The 23,826-nt window shown below is 35.2% G+C and overlaps 1 protein-coding gene across 1 annotated transcript; it reads left to right on the top strand.

The window, feature by feature from the left end:
- Positions 1-228: 228 nt before the first annotated feature.
- Positions 229-19,488, top strand: LOC149171636 (DNA polymerase delta catalytic subunit-like). The gene is made up of 18 exons (XM_089426040.1): positions 229-232; positions 440-561; positions 9,036-9,078; positions 10,648-10,733; positions 10,946-11,011; positions 11,104-11,160; positions 11,273-11,360; positions 11,827-11,906; positions 12,085-12,198; positions 12,449-12,563; positions 12,702-12,872; positions 13,363-13,436; positions 13,642-13,716; positions 18,290-18,379; positions 18,514-18,674; positions 18,943-19,016; positions 19,133-19,220; positions 19,401-19,488. The coding sequence occupies exons 1-18, from the start codon at positions 229-231 to the stop codon at positions 19,486-19,488; spliced, it is 1,596 nt and encodes a 531-aa protein (XP_089282166.1).
- Positions 19,489-23,826: the final 4,338 nt, after the last annotated feature.

The following is a 23,826-nucleotide window of genomic DNA, read 5'->3' as shown; positions in this document are numbered from 1 at the left end:
GCTATAGGTAGTATGACAATAGTTGCCACTTTGCCTCATTGGGTAACATTGGAAAGAAGAGGAAGTTTGGTGTAGTATCTGACAAAAATGCCAGGAAATTGTCTTCTCTTGTTACTTTTTCACCCATCTCCTCTAATCGTTTAAGTAGAAGGCAGACCGCGAGATTACGTAGGAGAGAGAAGGTAGTCAATCCAAGATCTATGGCAAAGGAGTTGTAATTCAACCGAGATGGGTCAGTGACAAAAAAATTGTAGGTCAGAGAAAACAAATTCCATCTAAAGGAAGATTCTTTTCACATAAAACTTTATTGTGGTAGATCTTTCCTTGTCCATATACCTTTGATGTTAATGTGTGGTTTGTATGTAGGTTTGGTATGACATATATTCCAACATTTTGTTGTGCACCTATTGAAAATATTTTCAAATTGTCTTGTAAGCAGGTGTCAACAAGCTTGTTGATATTGTCGGAATCACCGTTGGGCCGAAGGGTAGAAATGTTGTTTTGGAGAGAAAGTATGGTTCTCTGAAGATTGTCAATGATGGTGTGACAGTGGCTAAGCAGGTAAATTGTAGATGTGGGTTGTAAATTTTTTATGTTCTATATTAGTTTTCCTTGCCTAAATGTCTTACTGTCTTAGACCTGGAAGGAAAAATTCTCACATGTCATAGAAAACATATTTATCTTTTGAGGATGTACCTAGTCTATGGAGTAGCCATAGTAGAGTAATGAATGACACTTTAAATAGTTGAAAAAAATACTTGTGTGCCAGATGTTGATGAGTCAAGTTAAATTTTTATTTCTTGTCTAGTTAATCCAGTCTAGTTAATGCTTTTCAATGGTTCACCTTGCTTCTGACAGGTTGAATTAGAGGAGCCAGTTGAAAATATTAGGGCCAAGGTTGTAAGATAGGTTGCAGCAAAGACAAATGATTTAGCAGGTGTTAGAACTACCACATCTATTGTACTTGCGCAAGGTTTAATAGCTTAAGGTGTAAAGGTAATTTATTTGTCCCTATTACTGGCTTAAGTATTTATTCATTTTTATTCTGTCTACAAGTTTGGTTCTTCTTGAATCCCCTTTACTAGGAACATTCATATCATCCAAAATAGTATAACCCTCAGCTACTTCTCCAGATTCTATAGGATTTTATGTGAGAAGAATACTTTCAGAATGATCTGTCCCATCCAAAACCGTAGCATCCTTCTCCATGACACACACATGGTCTCCAAGTGGGATATGCAGTCACAAATATTCAGTCTCTGATGTCACATCAATTTCTATAAGCTTAAAATTTTTCACTACGGTATCATATTCTGGTCCCTCGGCATGTTTAAGCCTCTTCAATGGATTATCCAAGGAAAGTTGTTGATTGCACACATCCTTGTCTTCTAGAAGAGATTCATGCATACTTAAACAAGGGGATAAATTGTAACTTTTTTCTAAGTTCCTGAACTTTTGGATGGAATACTGGAGTCTAGGCCAAATCAGGTGCTTAAACAAGGAGATATATTATATCCCTCCGTAACCTCAGGGATCCTCAATAGAGTATCAAACTGGGAAGGTTCCTGCTTTCTCACCATAATCTGTATATTTTCTCCAACTTTGAAATTTTGGGTCTCTCCAGCTTCCTGGCCATTGTTTCCCTCAATTTTGGTAGGGTCAATGAATCACTTATGTTTTTCGTTGTTGTCCATATCAAACAATTGTTCTCTAATTGGACTTGCATTAGTTATGCCATCAACAATAAAAACGCTTTCCTGGCATGCTCCATATTCAACTTCATTCTTTTCCACAGCTATATTATATGCCTCTATAACCTCAGGGGTCTTCAAAGGATTATCCAATTGGTAAAGTTCCTACTTGTCATATATTTCAACATTTATTTATGTAATGATCCTAACTAGTGTCCACAAACTTTTCTTTGCAGATTTCTATTACATTATTCTATACAAAATGGCAGACCAGGTATTTATGTTGCTTTTGGTATTTGTATTATTTATGTTGTTGATTTAGTTAGAGGTTGGATTTGTTTTTAGAAATAACTTTAAAATGATACTTCAAAAGTTTGTTTGTGACTAGTTAAATGCATGTTGGAACACTCTAATAAGCTTGCCTCAAAGTGTTGGACAGATCTTCAATGCTCACTCAACACATTGGTAGAGTTTTGTTCAGGGTTTTGAACCTAGTTCTCAATTTTTTTCATATCTAATTCCTACAGAAGCACTAAACACTACCTTGAAACAATAAGAAAACAAAAGTACAAACAATCAAGTGATTAAAGAGCCAAAAAATGCATTGAAAAAGTACATATTCATAGATTCACTCCCTAGGTTTATTCATTGGTCATGTTCTCTTGAAAAATAAGTAATACCAAAGTTAAAAATTGCAGTCTTATTGTTTAAAAAACGTGGTGCATTCAGGGAAATAGCACATCGTCATCCGAATATTCAGATGAACAGGAAACAAGACCTACTCCAGGTACAGATGAATACTTCAATGAAATGATATATTGCAGTTGCAAAATGTGCCAAAATAGGAAACTAAAGAAGCGAAGGCTTGTTGGTATCCATAGATTCGAACATGGATTTTATATAGAAGAGGTACATTATAATTAACAAATTGTTATTCTTATAATAAATAAATATGCACATTATTTAATACATTATTATTGATCATTTCATTTTATTTTTTTATTTATGAAAAGCCGCTTCTAGTTCCCAATATTCGTGAAGAACCAATGGATGATATTGATAATAGCGACTCTCAAGATGAAGGACAAGACACATTTATGGAAGAAGCCACTTCGCAAATAAATGAGGCTGGTGTCAATGAATTTATCCAAGACTTCTACACATCTTTTGAAGAAGTTGTTGATTCACCCCTAGCTCATTTGGCTAGGACACCTCTTTATGCAAATGCTGAATCTTCTATATTGGCGACACTTATGTTGTTGTTGAACTTGAAGGTTACACATGGACTGACAAACACATGCTTTAATGATATATTAAGGTTGGATTGATATTCCTATAAATTAATTCTCTAGACGTCTTAAAAGTTTTGAATATTGTGTATACTTATAAAAATCATTTGTTGCACTATGCAGACTTTTGGCAAACAAAATACTTCCAAAGGACAATAAGTTTCCTCATTCTCATAGAGAAGTATCTTCAATAATGAAAGACAATGGAATGGAGTACAAAACATATGATGCATGTCCAAATGACCATATATTCTACTATGGAAATAATGCAAATTTACAACAATGCCCAAAGTGTCACACAAATAGGTATCGTCAAGATCAATTATCCAAGAAGGTTCCTTATAAAGTATTAAGGCACATTCCACTAAAACCAAGGTTTGAGAGAATGTTCAAATGCAAGGAGTTGGAAAAATATATGGATCATCATGCACAAGGGAGGAGCCAAGATGGTGTCATGCGTATGGTTGCGAACAGTAAATGTTGGCCAAGGAATGAGCCAAGGAATGAAAGAATTTCTCTAGCAATGGATGGCGTAAATCCTTTTGGGGATCTTAGAAACACATATTCTGTTTGGCCAGTGTTAATTATAAACAACAATCTCCCCCCTTGGATGGAAATGAAAAAGGAACATGCAATGTTAACTCTTATCATACCAGGTACTAGAACATGTGAATACAATGTTTTCTTGAAGATTATATAAAAGTATTTCAATTCAGTTAATCCTAATAAATAACTCTTTGTTCACTTAGGGAAATATCAGGTAAAGGATATGGATGTATACATGGATCCCCTCATTGATGAGCTTCGTGAATTATGGGATGGGGTAAATATGTTTAATGTATCAAGACCTATCAATGATAGAAACTTCCTATTTCATGTGATTCTTATCTGGACAATTCATGATGCCCCGAGGCTCTTTATTTGTTGTGGTAATATAATATAAATTACATTTATAATTATTATGTTCATTTTAGCATTTACCAAATATGGGTTCCAATCTTATTTTAGGACTACAAACAAAGGGGAAACATGGTTGTCCATCATGTGGGACAAAATTGTTGCATAGGCAGTCAAGGGATCTCAATAAAACTGTCTATGATGAGTATTGACAATTCTTACCACAAAATCATCGCTATCGAGTGCATGATAAACATATGTTCAATGGAAAGGAAGTGGAAATGAGGAAGCCAATAAAGATGAACCCTGCTAGGTGGAAGGCAATGTATGACAAAAAAGAAGGGACATGCTTTCCCCTAGGAATGAAAAGACTCTCTATTTTCTACAAATTAGAATATTATGAGAGCTTGCCAATAGCCCACCTATTTGATACTATGCACATTGGGAAAAATGTGGCAAAGTGCTTGTGGAAACATCTAAATGGAAATAACATTGAAGCACAAATAAAGTTAAGAAAGGACCTTCGAGTTGCCAATATCATGCCGAACATGTGGTTGCACGAAGACAACTCATATGTTCATGCTCCATGGACATTTACATCAAATGAGAAAGAAAACATCATTTCTACTATGAAACGCATAAGATTTCCTTCTGGCTTTGGTGCGACATTAAAAAACTTATTCACAAGTGATGGATCAGAGTTCTCAGGCCTAAAAACACATGATTGGCACAATTGGATAAAGGTAACGTTGTCACATGTTATATTTGTTGGAAACTTACTTATGAAATTGTATATCCTAGTGATAATATCAGTTCATGCATATTTTAACATGGTTATTTGTTAATAGACATACTAGTATAGTGATGAAATTAGTTCATGCATATTTGAACATGGTTATTTGTTAATGGTCATGCAGTATGTGTTGCCTACAACAATACCAAGTACTTTTGACCACAATGTCACTTTGACTATTTAAAAATTATGTAAATATTTGAGGTATTTTTCAATCCATCATGCATACTCTTCCATTACTCTTATCATTTGAAGTGCAACATTGGTTATGCCTTTATATGAGTTTCTACTTTTAGTTTACAAGAAATAACAAGTCTTTATTGTAATACTTGTAGGTGGGTCTCATCTAAAGAGATACATCAGGATGACTTGAAGTATTGGAAGAGGAATGTTTCACTTTTGATGTGTGATATTCAAATGTGCTTCCCTCCAAGCTTCTTTAATTCTCAAGAGCACTACCTTGTACACCTAGTAGAAGAGATTGAACAGTGTGTTCCTCTTCATATTCGAACAATGTGGCTCGTGGAGAGATATATGAAGGTCTTGAAACAATTTGTTAGGCAAAAGGCTCGACCAGAAGGGTCCATAGTTGAGGGGTACATGGTTTTCCAGGCCATGGTTCATTTCTGTGAGTACTTACCTCAATTGAATCTTGAAGCTCCGTGATTATGGAATTATAACCAATCTCAATCATTTGAAGAAGAAAAATTAGAGGGAGAAGGGACTTCAAATAGGATAAAAGGTATAAAAAAATGTTAGGAGTTATTTTTATCTTAAGTTTTATATTACATGGCTCTAAATAATTATTAATTCATTGAACGAAAAAAAAAATTCATTGTAGATGTGAAGGAGTGGGAGGCATTACATTTGTATTTTGCATACAATTCTGACTTTATGTTGGAATGGATGGAGAAGTACGCTGAAAAAAATAAATTAGAAGATGAAAATGCATGGGCCAATATATATAATAGACATGGTCAAAACACTACTCGAGGATCGCCTGCAAGCCATAAAAGAAAGTGGCCAAAGAGATGCTCGTGGAATTGGCTAAAGGCCAATATTGAACACGAGGCAACAAAAGGGAATAATCGAGTAACACAACAACAATTCAATTTCATTAAAGGATCCATAAATGGGGAGGTGATATATATTAATATATTGCATACATTTAATAAATTTTTTGTTAGATTTCATATCCTTGAATCTAATTAGTTGATATCTATATGAATTTAGGTAGGATATTAGAAAGGAATGTGGAATTTTGGTCATCATTTTCGCATCACAAAAGTTGATGAAAAGAGAAAAACTTATGATTGTGGAGTTTCAGCATCATTTGAGGTGGAATGTCGTTCACGTGCAAATGATAAACAACCAATCACAAGAACACTTTGCTACTATGGAGTGTTGGAGGACATTATCGAGCTTGATTTTATGTCTTTCAAGAAAGTTATTTTTCGTGTTGAATGGTACAAGCTTATTGAAGTGGGAGAAGAAAAAACTATCTTGCTCCATGATAATGGATTCCACATGATCAATACATCTAGGTTTGAAACCACTTTTGAACCTTATGTGTTTCCAAGTCAATGTGACCAAAATTTTCTCATTCCAAATTTAGAACAACCTGGTTGGTCTTTTGTGATTGATTATGATCCAAGAGGACGAAGAGTAACATTTGTTCAAGATGTAGAGGACCATGATTTACTTGAAGATGCAGAAGTTCCCCCTGAAGACATAGATGGCCAAGATGGAGATGGTGAAGAATTTATTGTCAATGATGCATATCACCAAGATGAAGACCAAGACGAGTTTATTGAAGTTTCTGAAGGACATGAGCAACCACATGGGCATCAAATCCATGAGGATGATGAATTCATTGATTTTAATTTACCTGTAGTTGAAGGTGATGAAGACTATGAAAATGATGGTATTAATTTATTTGTGGATTTAGGGTCTATTAATGATGGGGTATATATGCCATCAGATGAGGAGATTTCATCTGAGAATGACATTTTATGATCACTATGTATACTTTAAGATAGTTTTAAGGATTCACTACAATATAATTTTTCTTTACAAGTTAGACATATGAGTTTTTAATTGTAATGAACATTAAGTAATTTGAATGTTTAATGTTTTACTTGTGAGGATGACATTTTTTGATCACTATGTTTACTTTAAGATGGTTATAAGGATTCACTGCAATATAATTTTTCTTTACAAGTTAAGTATTGAGTTTTTAATTGTTATGAACATCAAGCAATTTGAATGTTTAAGGTTTTACTTGAAAGACATATATATTTGGTGTTACCGATTCTATTTTCTTATCGGTTTTCTGATCAAGGTTTTCTTATTTTTATGTTATTATGTGTTTTCTTAAGAATGTACCCATGGGTGTTACTGATGATACTATGGGGGACTCAATGATATTCACTACTTTTATGGAAATGTTAACAAATGCACGAGGGCAAGACGCTGCTATGATGATGCATGAGGTAAGCTTGAATATTGTCTTTTATATGTTCAATTATCTTATATTCCTTATTATATTATGCTAATTTATGTTTGTGGAATGCAGGAAATCGCTAATGTCATTCCAACCCCTATAACACCTTATAATACATCTAAGTTAATGATAGTGGTAAAACTTGATCAATATTTTTGTGCATTTAGTTAACTTATTTCACTATATATATTTATTAATATTTGTGTTTTTACTAAGCGTGCATTTTGTTGGCATGCAGAATTCATTTATGCCCCTCAATACAACCAATGTTGCCATGCAGGGATCATTAATGCCCCCATATACATCTAATGTTATGCAAAATGTAAGATTCAACCATTTATTTGTGTGAGTTTGATTATGTTATTTGTTGAGAAATCTAGGGCATATATTTAATAAAGTTTTTGCACAATGATTCCATGATTTATGAGGTGTTACGAAGAGCTACATCATGCCTTCAAATGGATCACCCCATCCGTTTTTTTCTTCTTGGATATATAGTACTATTTTAACAAGTAACCCAAGCAATATATTATTCCAAAACATGATGTCAAGTTACTTTTCTAGGGTTTTTATGTAATCAAGAGGCCTTTTTAGGGTTTCTTAAATTCAAACCTTAGATCATACTCTTTTCCCTTTATGTCATTCTAGAGTTTATCCCATGCCCTAGAAATCAAATCATAGGGAACAAATACTTAATATTAAGGTTTCTAAATACTAGGGTATTTCTTAAAATATAAACCCATAAATTCAACCCTACTACATCTTATGATGGATCCTTTAAAAGAGAATTATTATACATACCTCATGGACACCTATCTGGACTGATTAGTATTTAGTAAACAACACTACATGGTAAACAGCAGAGGCCCCTTCATAAAAACCACTTACAGCCAGTACTCCCCTCCGCTAACAGCTTGTGGTTTCAACATACAGCTGTTACAACTCAAGGAGGACAGGAAGCTATAAATCCATGTGGTCAACTAGAAATAGCCCAGCTTATTCATCATGATCCTGAAAGGTGTGCAAGTGTTTAGCTAATCCGACATCAAGATGTTGACAACCGTAAGGTTGGAGGGCCATTGTTGCTCAAATTCATCAATGTAGATATGTTGATGAGGGTATGACCAGAGCTTACTTATATTGAAGCATGTGAAGGGATTCAAGGGAGAAATGGTGACCAAATCTTCCATAATGTTGGGTCTTGAAGAATCTGATAAAGAGATAAAGCAAACAATGAACGACACATGTGCTATGGGTGTTGATATCCTTACAATGGAACAATATTTGCAGCCCATGGCTTTCAAAGAACGAAATTTGATTAGTATTGTTGATATAGGCTCTGGAAAAACAATGGCATATCCTTTACCTACTATTGTTCATGTTAATATGAAACCTTATCTAGCTTCAGATTCTGAACCCTGAATGTGAGCATTCTTGCATTCATAGTCACTGCATTATTATTTGCGAAAGCTTACACACACCTTTCATGAAGAAAATATTATGGTGCTATTACTATTGAGGAAGCTAACTCCATGACAATCTCCTGATTGTTTTGATTGACATCGCTAATTCTTTGGGTGATAGTCAACACTTCGGATGAATTTCTTAGTGATAGATTAGAATCTGGATAAATATGATGCCAAAAAGAAACTGCTTTGAGCACATTGTAGCTAAATTATTGAAGAGGGAAAAGGAGAGATCAATGAGGAAGGAGTAGACTATTACAATAACCTCATCAATGAACTCCTCCAGAATGGTTATATCCAATATTCTCACTTATTGTAGCTTGATTGATATCACATGTAATGTAGCCTATTTATTAGGTTCTGATCATCTCTTTCTCTGAACGGTGCTGATTGCAGGAATCCAAGTGTCTGTCACTTTGTTTCACTGGGATACTCCCCAGTCTCTGGAGGATGAATATGGAGGATTTATGAGTCCAAACATAGTGTATGATTAGGATTTCCCAATTAGAAAAACTTAATTTTCTGTACTTTGACATTCATGCTCTACGGATCACTCATTTTTATGCTATAATGATATCATGGTGCAGGACTGATTTCACTGCCTATGCAGAAGCATGTTTCCGATTATTTGGTGATCGGGTTAAACATTGGATAACATTCAACAAACCTTTTATATATTTTACCCTAGGATATGATGTCGGAATTCTTTCTCCTGGCCTCTGTGGTTTTTAGAGACCTGATGCAGATGAAATGTACACAGCGGTCCATTACATGCTTCTCGCACATGCAGCTGCTGTGGAAGTATATAGGAGCAAATACAAGGTAGAGTAGTTATTCTACACACAAAAGCCTAAGATAATTGAAGCTAACATCAGCTTTCATGATTGTTTTTTCAATTGGTCAGCATGTAGATTTATGTCAAAAGACCACAGAGCACATAAAAATGTTGATTTATGTACAAATGGATTTACAGTGGTTAAGCTATAAGCATTATGGCAATGGGAAGTGCTCTATTTTAGGGTTTGATCTTCAAATATATAGTTGGCTGACATACATTCATGGTAAGAGATGCAACAAAGGATGCAGTTACTAGGCGTACTGCATAAAAGGCTACTATATCCGGGATCCATTAGGCCCTAACTTATGAGGCAATAGGATACCCAATTAACTAAAACCTCAACTTACTGATGATGATTTTCCAATTGCCCATCACAGTAGTCTAACGGGGCGACCTTTTGGCCCTGTTTTGGACAAATTTTCTGGTTGATTTTGCTCAAAATTTGTTGAAATATTAGGAAAATTGTAATTTAAAGTTATCAAGTCCCACAATTCATATACCTTGGGAAACCTTGGGGTTTTCCAACGTGCTGAATCCATATCTGCATTCAAAAATACAATTTAAACAAGAGAACATTGTGATTTCACCATGAACCTTACAGAATAGGATAACTGGAAGAATATAACGATTAGCCTCTTTCACAATTTGTTTTCATTGGAATCTGCTATCCAATCTATGCTGAAATTTATTGCAATGGTAGATTCTGATAATATGAATACATCAATTTTGAAAATGCTACTATATTGGGATTATGCTTTACCATGTGAATTCGATATGTGCTATTTCATGATGCAAATGGAATGTTTACCCAGTTTTCACAAAAATCCCTTATCCTACTCCTTCCGTAAGATCTTCCTAGTTTGATGGTTGAATTTTTATCCGATATATGAAATAAAAACCTATCAACCTACTCCTTCATGACAGTTGTGAATGATGATAATTAGGCCACTTGAGCATTCTCATTGTCTTAGTTGTCACTAAAATTGTACATCTATACTGGTTCTGAAAGTGAAATGCATACAAAGACCAATAAGCCTGGCATTTGTTAAGTAGCCCTGCCCCTTAGGCATCCCCATATAAGCTGTATTATTGGAAGATTGAGATATTCGCACTATCAACTAAAACAGTTACAAAATGGCTTTTGATCCTTCTCAACATTGGTGAGGTCAGAGGACATTGCAAAATTTAATCTCCAGCCAGAGTGTGTAAATAAAACACCATCGGGTGAGACTTTTGTGAAGCCAACTTTACAGAAGGTATACACTTTCTCCTTGCTTGTGATTTGTTATAACTCACAAATCTATGTAGGCTTTGGCATTTATTTGAAGCTGGATCAGGATGGGCTTATTTTTCATAGATGACTTTTTACGACGATCGCTGATACTTATTTCATTATTTACTTTTTAACCATCATATGCTGACCATTTTCGATGATGCTAAATTGAATGCTCTTTTTCCTATTACCTAGGGCATATTACCAGAGATCCTAGAAGAGTTACTGGCTGCTAGGAAAAGAGCCAAGGTAGACCTAAAGGTGGTGAACTAAGTGCTTCCTATGTTCATGTTACATGCTTGTATTTTTTCCACTTAGCATCTTAGTTTTTAACTTCCTGTAATCTTGTTTAGGAGGCTAAAGATCCTTTTGAAAAGGCTGTCTTGGATGGCCGACAATTGGCTTTGAAGGTAATTACAGCTTTGTCAAGTCTGTATTAATTATGGCTTGGACATGGAATAAAAGTAAAACTAGGTATGCTGGTGAAACGCATAAAATAGTTTTGACTGTGTGCACTTGCAGATCAGTGTGAATTCAGTTTATGGGTTTACTGGTGCCACTGTTGGGCAATTTCCCTGTTTGGAGATTTCGTCGAGTGTGACGAGCTATGGTAATTTCACAGTTCTTCCATGGAAGAAAAACATTAAATCCATGGACACCTTGATTCTCCCCTTGTTTTTCGTAGTTGTAATGTTATTGGTGCTTCTTTTACTTACAAGATAGAGATGCTTGCAGTCCTCTCTTATTCTATATATGCATGTATCAGCCATTCACATTGATTATTTTTGGGCATCAATTATATCCATGTAATTCTTTTCTTCCTCCTGGCATAATGTTTTGGGTATGAACTGTAATTGACAATCTTGTACAAATAAGATCGAGTTATTGAATTGCATTAATTAGTCATGTGTACTTGTACAACTAAGATGATATGCTTAGGCCCTCTTATTATATTTTGATTACAAGTCCAGTTTGATCTTTTGACACATTCTCTATTCCATAAGACAATATCGATTTTATGTATTGTTTTAAAATTTCATATCATTAACCATCTCATTTTTTTTTCCACCTATCAGGCCGTCAAATGATAGAGCATACAAAGAGGTTAGTTGAAGAAAGGTTCACAATAGTTGGTGGTTACCAATACAATGCTGAGGTAGGCTATTATTTAGCAACTAAAGGCATTTGTAACCTTTGAACTGGATCAGTAATGACAGGAAGTACACTTGTTGTATTGGTGATAGTTTAAGTTCTTGAAATCATAATGGATGATCTGATCCTAACCAAGATTTATACTGTAATACTTGATATTATATTTTTATATTTGAATCTAGGTTGTATATGGAGATAAAGATTCAGTTATGATACAGTTTGGTGTACCAAATATAGAAGAGGCCATGACGCTAGGGAGGGAAGCCTTAGATTATATTAGTGGTACATTTACAAAGGTACAGTGTCAAGAATTTTAAATATCCGTGAAGCCTCTAGAGTTGTTAATGATGCTTTTGTAGGGATGAATGTTTTAATATCATGTTTCTTTTTAAAACTAATCTTCTTTTGACATTCCACTTCCATGAGATCTTTGTAAATATGCACAGGACAAGATGATCAGTTATGCTTTTCTGTGGCTTATCTGCATCTGTTTGGTGCATCTTTGGCATCTAATCAGTGCGTTATTTAACATATGCTTTTATGCAGCCTATTAGACTAGAATTTGAAAAAATATACTACCCATACTTGTTGATCAGCAAGAAAAGATATGCTAGGTTGTTGTGGACAAAGCCAGATGCTTATGACAAAATGGATACTAAAGGTGACAAACCTGATCTTTTCGTTTCAAAGACAGGCCTTAGTGTTTGTGAAGGCTCAAAATGCTCTTAGAAAAATAATTTATTTGATGCCTTCTTAATTATTAAATATTTCTGATCTTTTAAATATTCCATATCAACAAGCATTGAAACAGTGCGAAGGGAGAATTGCCTGCTAGTGAAGAACTTGGTTACAGAGTGCCTTCACAAAATACTCATTGATCGTGACATACCTGGTGCAGTGCAATATGTCAGGAACACTATTTCTGACTTGTTAATGAACATAATGGATTTGTCACTTTTGGTGATAACTAAGGTGAGAACAATGAATCCTTCTGCATGTTTATGACCAAATTTGTTTGACCATTTGTTACTTTTGAAATGGAGAAAATATGATAGGGGGAAGAGGAGATTTACATTGCGAGAAAGTCACTTATTACATATTCCTAGTTTCAAGTGTTAGAAGTATATACTATATACCTAGTTGGGGCAGGCCATGGAAGTTTCCTTTTTAAGTCTGTCATGTTTCTTCTCCCTACATTCTGTACTTGGAAGGGATTAAGTCAATATTTACTGCTAGCAATGGGAGGAAGAAGTGTCAATGGAGGCTCTTATACAATTGAAGAGAATCAAAACATGACAATATATAATATATCTGCATTTCTAATCTCATCCTGAGAAAAATTGATTACTGTTTAGCTGCGGCAGAAACAGATGTTTGCAGGTCATATCCTTTATCAAGGCTATTAGCATATTCTTAAGGGCATTGTTGTTTGCCTGTGCTAACAATCTCTTTGTTGAGTCAAGGTCTGACAAAGACTGGAGATGACTATGCAGTCAAGGTAGTACACATGGAACTAGCTGAGCGCATGCGGAAGGTAAATACTGGAAATAACTTCTCATAACAAGTATAATGAATGGTGCAATGCCTTCTAGTTCCATTTCAATCCTATCTCTCTATTTTTATTACTGCAGTGCATCTAAAGACTCTTGTAATATTTTTCTTTTTATTGACAATGAGTCCATTGTTGGCTTTTTTAAATTGATGTCGTGTTTTAAAGCCAAGTTGCCCCTGGTTTACAGAGGGATGCTGCAACTGCTCCAACTGTTGGTGATCATGTTCCATATGTCATCATAAAGGATGCAAAAGGTGCCAAGGTAATAATTAACCCCTTCTGTGCTCAGCATAAGTCTCGATATTGCACTAAAAAATGGTTATTTTAATTATTTTGTTACGTTTTATTTGGAGGCATAATTTATAGAGAGATTATGGATATTAATTAACCCCTTCTGTGCTCAGCGTAAGTCTCGATATTGAAGTAAGTTCTGTCATATTTAAGACCACCACTACATATTCCGTAGATTAAAGGCTGAGTAGAATTATTCTCAAAAATATATCGTAGATTAAAGGCTGAGTAGAATTATTCTCAAAATTCTAGATAGTAAGCACTTATTTTGAGCTACATTATGCTTGATCTTGATAGGCTTTTAAGCCTGTTAAAATAATTATCAAAACTCTACACGTTCAGTGCTTATTTTGAGCTCCATTGTACTTGATCTTGCCGGTTTTTTCAATTCCTTTGGTCTTTTCCTTTTCTCAGCTTGTAATTTGCCAAAAGCATAGATGTTCAGTGCTTATTTTGAGCTTCATTGCACTTGATTTTGACCCTTTTTTCATTTCCTTTGGCCTTCTCCTTTTCTCAGCTTGTAATTTGCCACCAAAAAGCATAGACAAACTTTACAAAGAAATGGTAGCCAGTTTCGAACCCTGCTTAAATAACTTTCAAAGGTAAGAGCTTTTCAAAGTTTCCTATTATGCAGAAAGAAATCAAAGTTTAGAGCATAGGTTTTTTCAGTTTTATTTTTGTGCAAGTGTTTGGACATGCCAGAAAAGAATTAACAACGCAGGGAGCCTGGTTACATCTGAGCCAGTGGCTGGAAAATGCTCTTTGCTTCTTTCACTTCACAATCGTATACACGCTCAAAAATGTATTGAAGGTATGTACGTAAATATAGGTTTGAAACCCCTTACCCATGTTAAAAGACGTAGAATTTTCTATTTTAAGAAATAATGAGCAATGGTTAGCTACAAAGTAGAGTATTAAGACTTATACTTTTAGAGTTTCACGCAGACAAGGCTTAAATATCACGGACTTTACTCCATACTTTGATGAGGTTCCATTTTTACATGCGTGCCATGACCTTAAGGTAGGTATGCAGGCACCGAGAGGTAAGAATTGAACATATGGCATTGGTGAGCCATTCAGGTACTTGAGGTAGCTATGCTGGCACTCAGAGGCAAGGATCGAACTTAGCATTGGTGGGCCATTGGGGTACTTTCTGAGCAGTAGGCATGAGGGCACTAAGAGGTAGGATTTGAATTTATCCCAGCGTAATGCTTATCCAAATGTTATAGACCCTAACCCATCTCCAAGCTCTAATTAAGGCCTACATTTTAACATTTGTTGGTTGGGTTGTAGGAATTTATCATAATTATCCAAGTTCGAGTTTAAGAATGGGCTATGCTTGAGAATTTCGCTCTTGCCAAAAATTATGACTTATTCTTCTTTCTTCATGGATATAAATATTTATTCAATTCCAAACGGAAAAGAACATGTCTAACATTCAGGAAGAAAGGGGGATCCCTTGAATTGCTTGTATTTTCAAGTTTGTTCATGGATATGAATATGTTTAATTCCACATGCAAGAAAACATGTCTAACCTTCGCGAAGAAAGGCTGACCGCTTTTCTTGTATTGTCAAGTTTAGTCCCTTTTTATGCTCTGCTTCTTTTACTTTTCTTTATTTTTGTTTCATTGTAGGAACACTCTTGTACCTATTCCCTTGAAGCATAATATATAGGGTGGAAAAACTTGGCTAGAAGTGTTATATATGAGAATGTATAAGTTAAATTTGCGATAAGCCCAATGGGCTAGTTTAACTAGTTGCTTTGGACCGACCAATTTCAAGTGGAGATTGTTGCAAATTTCATAGGTTCAAGTCCAATAGAATGTGACAAATCATTTTCAGGATTTCCTCCAGCTCTACTTGAGTTATGCATGTCGTCAAAAAAAACTTCTAAACCATTTGAATGAAATGATAGTTGGAAGCCATATATGTTTCTGGAGGACCAAAATGATGAACTATATCAAAACTTTGCTAGTTAGAGGAAACATAGCCACAAGAATGACCTGGTTCACTTCTGGGGTAAGGAGAAATTGTTGCCGCCACGGTTGCACTGTGGAAGCCATCGACAGTATAGACCTGTAGCTTTCCCCTGCAAAGAAGGGGAAAAGGAAGTTGTATACGATGATGAGCATGCAAAACAAAAAGACCTATGATAACAGAAACATCATATATTCAACAAGAGCCTTACCTGCGAAGGTTGGCGTGTAGTGGGTGATAATGTTGAAAAACTTTCCAGGAAGACCTTACGCTTTTGTTGAATGAACCTAAGATCCAAGTGAAATTGGGAAATATTTATCCAAGATAGATTGAATATATGATGTTTCTGTTATCATAGGTCTTTTGTTTTGCATGCTCATAGAAATCCACCGTTCAATCATATTTCAAAGCTTTAGCACTTGTTTTTGAGAGAGAAACCCCAGAAAATATTGCTTGAACGACACAGTTTTGAGGTCGGTGAAGAAATTAGCGACTCGATTAGGTTTTGAAAGCTTCCGCATTCTCTTTCCCATATGCAAGTCTTTTGATAAAACTGTAAATGTCTTATATGTAATACTTCTTTCTTTTGTGAAAATCTGCAATTATACATTGTGATGACTTGTACCGTAGAAATCTTAGGTTTATTTAACACTTCATGAGTTTGCAACTGTGTTCCCCTCGGTTATGATTTTCTGAAGTTTTTGGTTGTTGGAATTGTCTAAGTCTCTAGCCTTGATATCCCCGATATCATTGCTACAAGATATAGAGCTGTTGCTGGTTTCGTTCAAGTAGTCAAGCCTTTTTTTGGATTAAAAACTGTTGCACCACAGATAATTGAATATTTGTCGTTTTAAATATCTATACGAGTGGTATTCTGGGGCTAGCTTGTGGTTGAGATTTACAAGTTGGAAAAATTTAGCCTTTCTTGTTTGATTTTGAGAAGTTTTCAAATAACTGCAAATAGTTTAACTTCACGACTTGCTGTCATAGGCTGCGTATTTTAGTGTAGAGTTACCTTCCCTAATTTTGTATAGGGAGCTCATGTTATGTCGTTATTTTGAGTCCTATTATTGTAGTGATATGCATAAAGGCTTTCCTACTTTCTAGACATTTGGTATTTTGGTCTTCACATTTTTATTACTGTAAGTTGTATATTAGGCAGTGTTAAGTTTCATGGCTTTAACGTTATTTCTCCTATGATAGGCAGAATATTTTCGTCAACTGCTTAAGCCTGTAACGTAGATGGGCAGTTGGCATTCTTAGCGTATCAACCAGTTTTTATTTTCAAGCTACCTTTATCTAAAAATACCGATCTTGCGGTGGAAGAGAATATGGATGGGCTAATGTGGTTACCATCATCCACATGGACCTTATGACAATTGTATATGGTAAAAGCAATTAATCAGCACACGTTGTGAACTCATATTCATTTGGTATGCTTATTATGATCTATTACGCATCTGCTATTTTGCTATTCCATATTCAATAGAGTTGCAAACAGATGAGATATTTTGAAGCTTTAATGTCTGTCTTACATGATTTCATCGTGTGTTTATACAGCTGGTGATTTCATTTCACAAAGATGAGATATCAGCTGCCTCATTGCTTTATCCATGTAAAGTTGGATTTCTCAGGAAAGGCGTTGAACTTCCTTCAGGCATATCGTCATTTGTGTGTAGGAGAGTTTATGACACTACGAACAGGTGTTTATGCTGGTTAACTGATCAAGACTACACTGATGTAAGTTTTCCCACACCATACCTGGTTAAATGATGGAAATAGGGCACTTGTTTAGATTTTCATTTTTTCTATTTGTATATCTAAATGTCATGTTGGGTATGCTAAATACATGTTTGAAGGGGCATTTATTTTGGAGGAGTATTGTTGTCCTCAATGACTTGAGAATCAGCCTACGAGCAGCCTCTGCTGGTCAAAGTTCAAATTTGTCTATGATGCAGTGCAAGTATAGAACACGTCCAAAGTTATTTGAGTCTTTGGACTCAAGGATTGAGGTTTGACAAAATACGTTCAATTAGCATCATATCTATTGATGCCAGGTTGTTGGTCCCTAAAGAAATCAAATACCAGATGTTGTAAAAGTTCTACTTTACAAGTGAAACATATCTGGCAAATATTGGATAGTCCTTTTTGTTGATTTTTTCTTTTCCCTCCAACTTTCATTTTAGAACATCTTTTTCCCACTTTTCCCATTTGATATAATTGCTTTTTGGAGCTAGTTTCCAATTTTAAAGCAGTCTAAGATTACTCTACATTGATGAACAAAGTTAGATTGAAGGTTTAAAATTTAAATGGATTTGTGGTACCAAGGTCCCATTCTTCTGAATTTTCTGGAAGGGAAGTGTCTTTTGTTTTATTGATTGGAATCCTGTCCTGGCCGACTTTTTAGATTAAAGTTATTTGACACTGACATGGATTTAAATAAATAGATATAATGGGAGGTGCAACTTTTGTGAATGATTTCTTCCTTAGCACTATTTTGTAGGATGGCTTGTTTATGTAAAAGTTTTCGTCTGGATATAATGACTAATGTGTTTACTTGGGCTCAGGCATATGAGAAATCTGAGGATCCAATTTACGTACTGGAGAATAACATCCCTATTGATCCACAATATTATCTGGAGAATCAACTGAGCAAGGTGAAAGACCAAAGCATCATCACTTGCAGTTTATGCTCTTTTTGAAAATTTCACCAGTGTTTCAAATATATCTTGATAGATAGTAATTCTTTCCAGCTAAGTGTTTTTTATTAGTGCCTGTTTTTGCTCTATAGCCGCTGTTGAGAATATTTGAGCCCATTTTGAAGAATGCAAGCAAGGAGCTTCTTCATGGTAGTCACACACGAGCAGTTTCCATATCAACTCCTTCAAATAGTGGAATTATGAAATTTTCCAAGAAACAACTCAGTTGTATTGGTTGTAAAACACCTATCAGGTATTTAGTTAATACAAGTAGAGGGTGTCCTGCATGTGGTTTCCTTGCTTATAGTAGTGCACAATTGAGAGTAACTATTATTTCAGTTTGGCACTTTAGAAAGCTACTAGGGTTCATCTTTTTGATGTGGAAAAATCTATGAGGTTGCATGATTCCATGCCTGCTCTCCTTGTAAGAAATTGTCTAGATTTCTTATAACAAGAATGTCTGGTTAGGTTGCTTCATACTGAAATTCATGATGTTACCTGATTTCATGTTGCCATTGCAGCAAAGAAGATCAGACACTTTGTCCACATTGCAAAGGAAGAGAAGAAGAATTGTATCAGAAAACAGTTGCAAATGGTAAGATGGTATTTTAATACCATTACTCTTTATTTGGAGAATTTAAAGTAGGCCTTGTGTCTATTGTTCTCACCTAGATTTTCTATCATATGACACTAATATTTGATCAATGTCAGTGAGGGAATTAGAAATGCTCTTTGGTAAACTATGGACACAATGTCAACGGTGCCAAGGCTCTCTGCACCAAGATTTTCTTTGCACAAGGTTTTTGAATGCTATATTTCAAGTATTACATTTTCATAACATGATTTAAATTTACATTATGGATGTATTTTGTGACATTTGTGTGATCATGTATTTGTTTTTAATTAATAGGATGTTTTTTTTTTTTGTTACAATTACTATCTCTTTTATACTTACATTGATGTCCTATCCTTATTGCAGTCGTGAGTGCCCAATATTTTATCGTAGGAAGAAAGCTCAAAAAGACCTAACTGAAGCAGAGGTGCAACTAGAGCACTGGCAGTTTTGAGGATGCTGCCTGTGTATCTTGTAATTTTTTGTATTATCGAATATTTTTGTTTACCTGAATTTTCTCTGGTGTATGTTTCTCTGATTTAATGGACCAGGGAATTTATTTCGTCCCTGAATCAGGATAAGCATGGTTTATTTATAATTGTACAGTAATTGTCAAGTCCTTGTTATTTAGTGTTAACCAATTCGATATATCTTTTCTCCTTGCAAATGAGATGGAGAAAAAGTCAAAATGGATACATACTTCCCAAGGCACACCCTATAAATGCAATGTGCACACATATCTTAAATTTTAGGAGAGCACACACTATAAAACATAGATCTGCAGGCTTACATATGTATATCCAGACATGCATATAGTTGAATGGATGGATGGATGGATAGGTAGATAGAGAGGATACAGAGATAGATTGGCAGGAGCAAATCCGAGCTAGAGAAGGACGCAAAAGGATAGGCACTATGCACAAAGAAGCCATCATATTTCTCCCTCTTTCAACAACTTATGCTAATTTGAAAACTTTACTGGTCATTGCATGATTGCACCCGTCAAATGAATAATCCGATGATGATTGGACAATTATACCACAAAATTAAAGGGTATATATTAGAAAGGCCCTTGGAACATTTCTCCCCATCCTCAAAGCAAATTCAGAGTCCTGTATGTGATCTTCATGGTACTAATTAGAACGCTTAGATGACCAGCCCTAGCAATCACGATTCACAATGATCATGAATAGAACTGAACCAACCATCTATTGATTTTCATATCAATATTTTTCTGGCTGGTATATTGGATATAAAGTTCCTTGTGATGTTTTTCTCAACAAAAGTCATGCTACCACTCATTTCTTCGGGCATTTTCTAATGAAGTGTGCTACTTGAAGCATACATTTTCTGACTTTCAACTTCTTGTGCACAAGAACATGGCCTTACCTATAGTGCCATTTTAACTTTTACAAAGTTGTCTATTCACATTTATTAGCAAGATTTTGGTTAACACCTTTAGGAGAAATCAATACTGAAATCAATATTGTGGCAGGCTACTTCCTTTTTGAATGTTTACTTTATTTCTGAGTGAAATTCTATGCAGTTTTGATTGATCTGACAAGCCTGATACTGAAATTATGAATTGCAGGTCAACATTATGGAGAATATACAAGTTCAAGTCCACGAAAGAGTACTCTGGCCTTCCTTATGTGTTCACCCTATTCAATTGTTGTGTTGGGCTGCTCTATGGGGGACCCTTCGTCAAACCCCACAATACCATGATCCTCACAATCAACAGTGCAGGCTTTGTTCTGGAAACATTTTATCTCAGGTCCTTTCTAACTTTCGCTCTGCCAAAGAGGAAGGTATAAATTTTTTTTTAGCACACATTCTTTGTTTTCTAAAATATAAGTCTTTGGAAATTGCAAAATTGTATTATAAATGTAAGTCCCAGCTCTAGCCTGAATTTTAATGTTTGGAATAGATTTGCCAATATTCTCACCCTTGTTTTATAGTTCCCCTTTAAAGATCATTAATGGGGAAAAAAAATTATATGTATGTATTGTGTGGAAGATTCCTGCTTATTATCTTACGAATCTGTTTCAGGTGAGAACGATACCGGTCAGCAGACATTCAAAATGATTTTATTTAGTTATTTTTAATAATTTTTTATATTATCTCTAGAGAGACAATAGTTTGAATTATGGACATTTATTTTTTTTTAAATTAATTTTTTATATTGTCTCTAGAGAGACAATAGTTTGAATTATGGAATTGTCTCTAAAAAGACAAAAATGTAATTGTCTCTAAAGAGACACAAATGAAGTTGTCTCTAGAAAGACAAATGAAATTGTCTCTAGAGAGACAAATCAAATTGTCTTTATAGAGACAATAATAATATGTGTTCTATATTGTCTTTATAGAGACAAATTTTTGAGACATTATATTTTGAAACACCCGCTTAGAGACAATATTTAAGACACTATTTGAGTTTCTTTTTGTCTTGAGTTAAGACAATTGACTCAAATATTGTCTTTAACCCCCCTACATGTAGTAGTCACTCTAAAATATTATTTTGAAATATATATTTAACTAATTCCTTTTGAATTTAGCTTTTTGACATGGGAAATAAAAGCTTCTAAATATAGGTTTGACACCGTTTTATATAGATTGACTCGAATGGGATGGGGATTTCATATAGATTTGACACTGTTTTATATTGACTGACTGGAATGGGATGGGGGATTTCATATAGATTGACTCGAATGGGATGGGGATTTCATGGATGCCGTAAATATAATAATAGTTATCAAATTTCCTGATGCGTTTCTAATGCAAAAATCCTTAGCAATTACACCACTACTGCAGAAACCATTTGGGAGACTTGCCTTTTTTTTTGTTTAAGAGGGGTGAAGGCGAGTTAGCTCCAGGCAGCTCGTTGTGAAAGCTACAAATTCTGGGAGAGAAGGATGTGGTTTAAGTAGTTTTTATATTCTTAGCTCAAACATTTATTGTTATATGTCTAAAAAATTCCATGTGAACTGACCATTTAGTATTTTATAGGGTTAGAGTAACCGTTGTACCTGTTTGTATCAGGGGTCCGAACCTGGTGGATGCAATTATGATATTTCCACAAAAACAATTTTTTAACCTTAAATTGCAAGATACCAACTCTAATATTTGAGGAGTACATGAAATAGAAACAAACAACAAATATTTATAAACATAGACACGTATTCACGGTGTCAAAGAACATTGTCCAAGGTGTGAACAAAATGCCATGAACTTTAATGAGTAGGGACATATGTAGAAGCACATGAAAAAGTAGGTCCATTTCTTGGCCACTTGCCTTCACTAATGTTAAAATTGTAATTTCAACGCAGCCCAAAACCACCGAACAAAACCACAAACCGGCTGAAGGGATTTCGCACCGCTTTTCCGAAAAAGCTGTTTCCGTAGTGGAGGCTCCGAACACCCTCACTCTCCGCCACGCGTCCCCAGTACGAACACCAAAACCACTTTCCCCGGACGGTAAAGGTCGTTTGGTTTGCTGGAGGATGGTGTGCGAACCACGTCGGATCATCTGGGCGCTCAATCACAGCCGTTGACTTCCCGAAGGTGCACTGCCCGCGTCAAATCAATTTTTACGTGGAGTGAAAGTTTATCAGTTGACCGCCGTAGGAGGAATTAAATAGAGTTTAATGTGTTGTTCGTAAGTTTTTGGTGGAGGACTTTTAATACGTTATGGGCATGCCTTTAATATAGATATGGGCACATAATTTTTTATAAGTTTTATATATTGTTACGTAAGTCTAAAAAAGTGTGGTATGTCTTTTATGAAGTATGTATTGTGGCTGCGATTGTGCAGTTGTTTTGTGTTGTCTTTTTGGTGCACAGCAGTGCGATTTTCATTTTTGTATATGCACAACAGTGCTGTAATGTTGGTCTAGCATTGAAAAACAGAGGTATGTTTTGAAATTGTTTTATGTAATATCCACAGCAGTGGAAAATCTGAGAGAGCAGCAGAGTTTTTTTTTGAGATTCCCTCTTTGCACAGAGGAAGAAATATGTAACAAAGTTTCAGTTTTAAATTAATAGAAATGTGTTGTGACTGTGTTGTCTTCTGAGTCAATTTGTTTTAAAAGCTTCCCTGTGTAAAGATCCTGGACAGAGGAAACAGAGCATTGTCTCTGTGGTGAATTTTTATTTTGGTTTTGGTATTTCCCCATGTAAAAAAAACACCAACAGTGGTATCAGAGCAGGACCAGGCTCTTTAAAGAAGTTAAAGAAGCTGAAGGGAGAAGGTTGCTGCTGCAGCAAAACCTCTCAGGCAGTTAGAAGACTCAGACAGCGAAGGATTCAGGTATTCTTCAAAAGCATTTCTTTTGTTATTGCAGAAGACAGTTAGTTGTTTTAAAAAATACACAGTCAAGGAATGGCTAGCACAAGCATGGGTATGTTCAACACCCAGCTCCCACAGTTTAATGGGAAGAACTATGATTACTGGTCAATAACCATGAGAGCTCTGTTTGCCTCTCAAGATTTATGGGAGATAGTTGAAGATGGTTTTGAAGAACCAGCAAATGAAACTGAGTTCAATGCATTAACTCAGGGAGAGAGAGATCTCCTGAAGAACAATAGGAAGAAGGATGCAAAGGCCATTTTATTATTGCATCTAGCAGTAGAACATAGTATATTTCCAAGGACAGCAGCAGCTAAAACATCACACAATGCATGGGAAACCCTTAAGACAGCCTATCAAGGGATGGAGAGAGTGAAGACAGCAAAATTGCAAATGCTGAGAAAGGATTTTGAGAACTTGAACATGAAGGAGTCAGACAACATTGAA

The sequence above is a fragment of the Pinus tabuliformis genome, chromosome 4_2 (genome assembly GCF_031772625.1).
Source record: "Pinus tabuliformis cultivar Carrire ecotype Pingquan chromosome 4_2, CPIR1, whole genome shotgun sequence".
Classification (NCBI taxonomy): Eukaryota; Viridiplantae; Streptophyta; class Pinopsida; order Pinales; family Pinaceae; genus Pinus; species Pinus tabuliformis.
This window is presented reverse-complemented; position numbering and strand designations above follow the sequence as displayed.

Excerpts from the sequence above, each read along its gene's own strand:
- LOC149171636 (XM_089426040.1), top strand. Across the intron at positions 11,012-11,103 it reads GAGCCAAGGTAGACCTAAAG|GAGGCTAAAGATCCTTTTGA; the intron begins GTGGTGAACTAA and ends AATCTTGTTTAG. Across the intron at positions 11,361-11,826 it reads GTCGAGTGTGACGAGCTATG|GCCGTCAAATGATAGAGCAT; the intron begins GTAATTTCACAG and ends TCCACCTATCAG.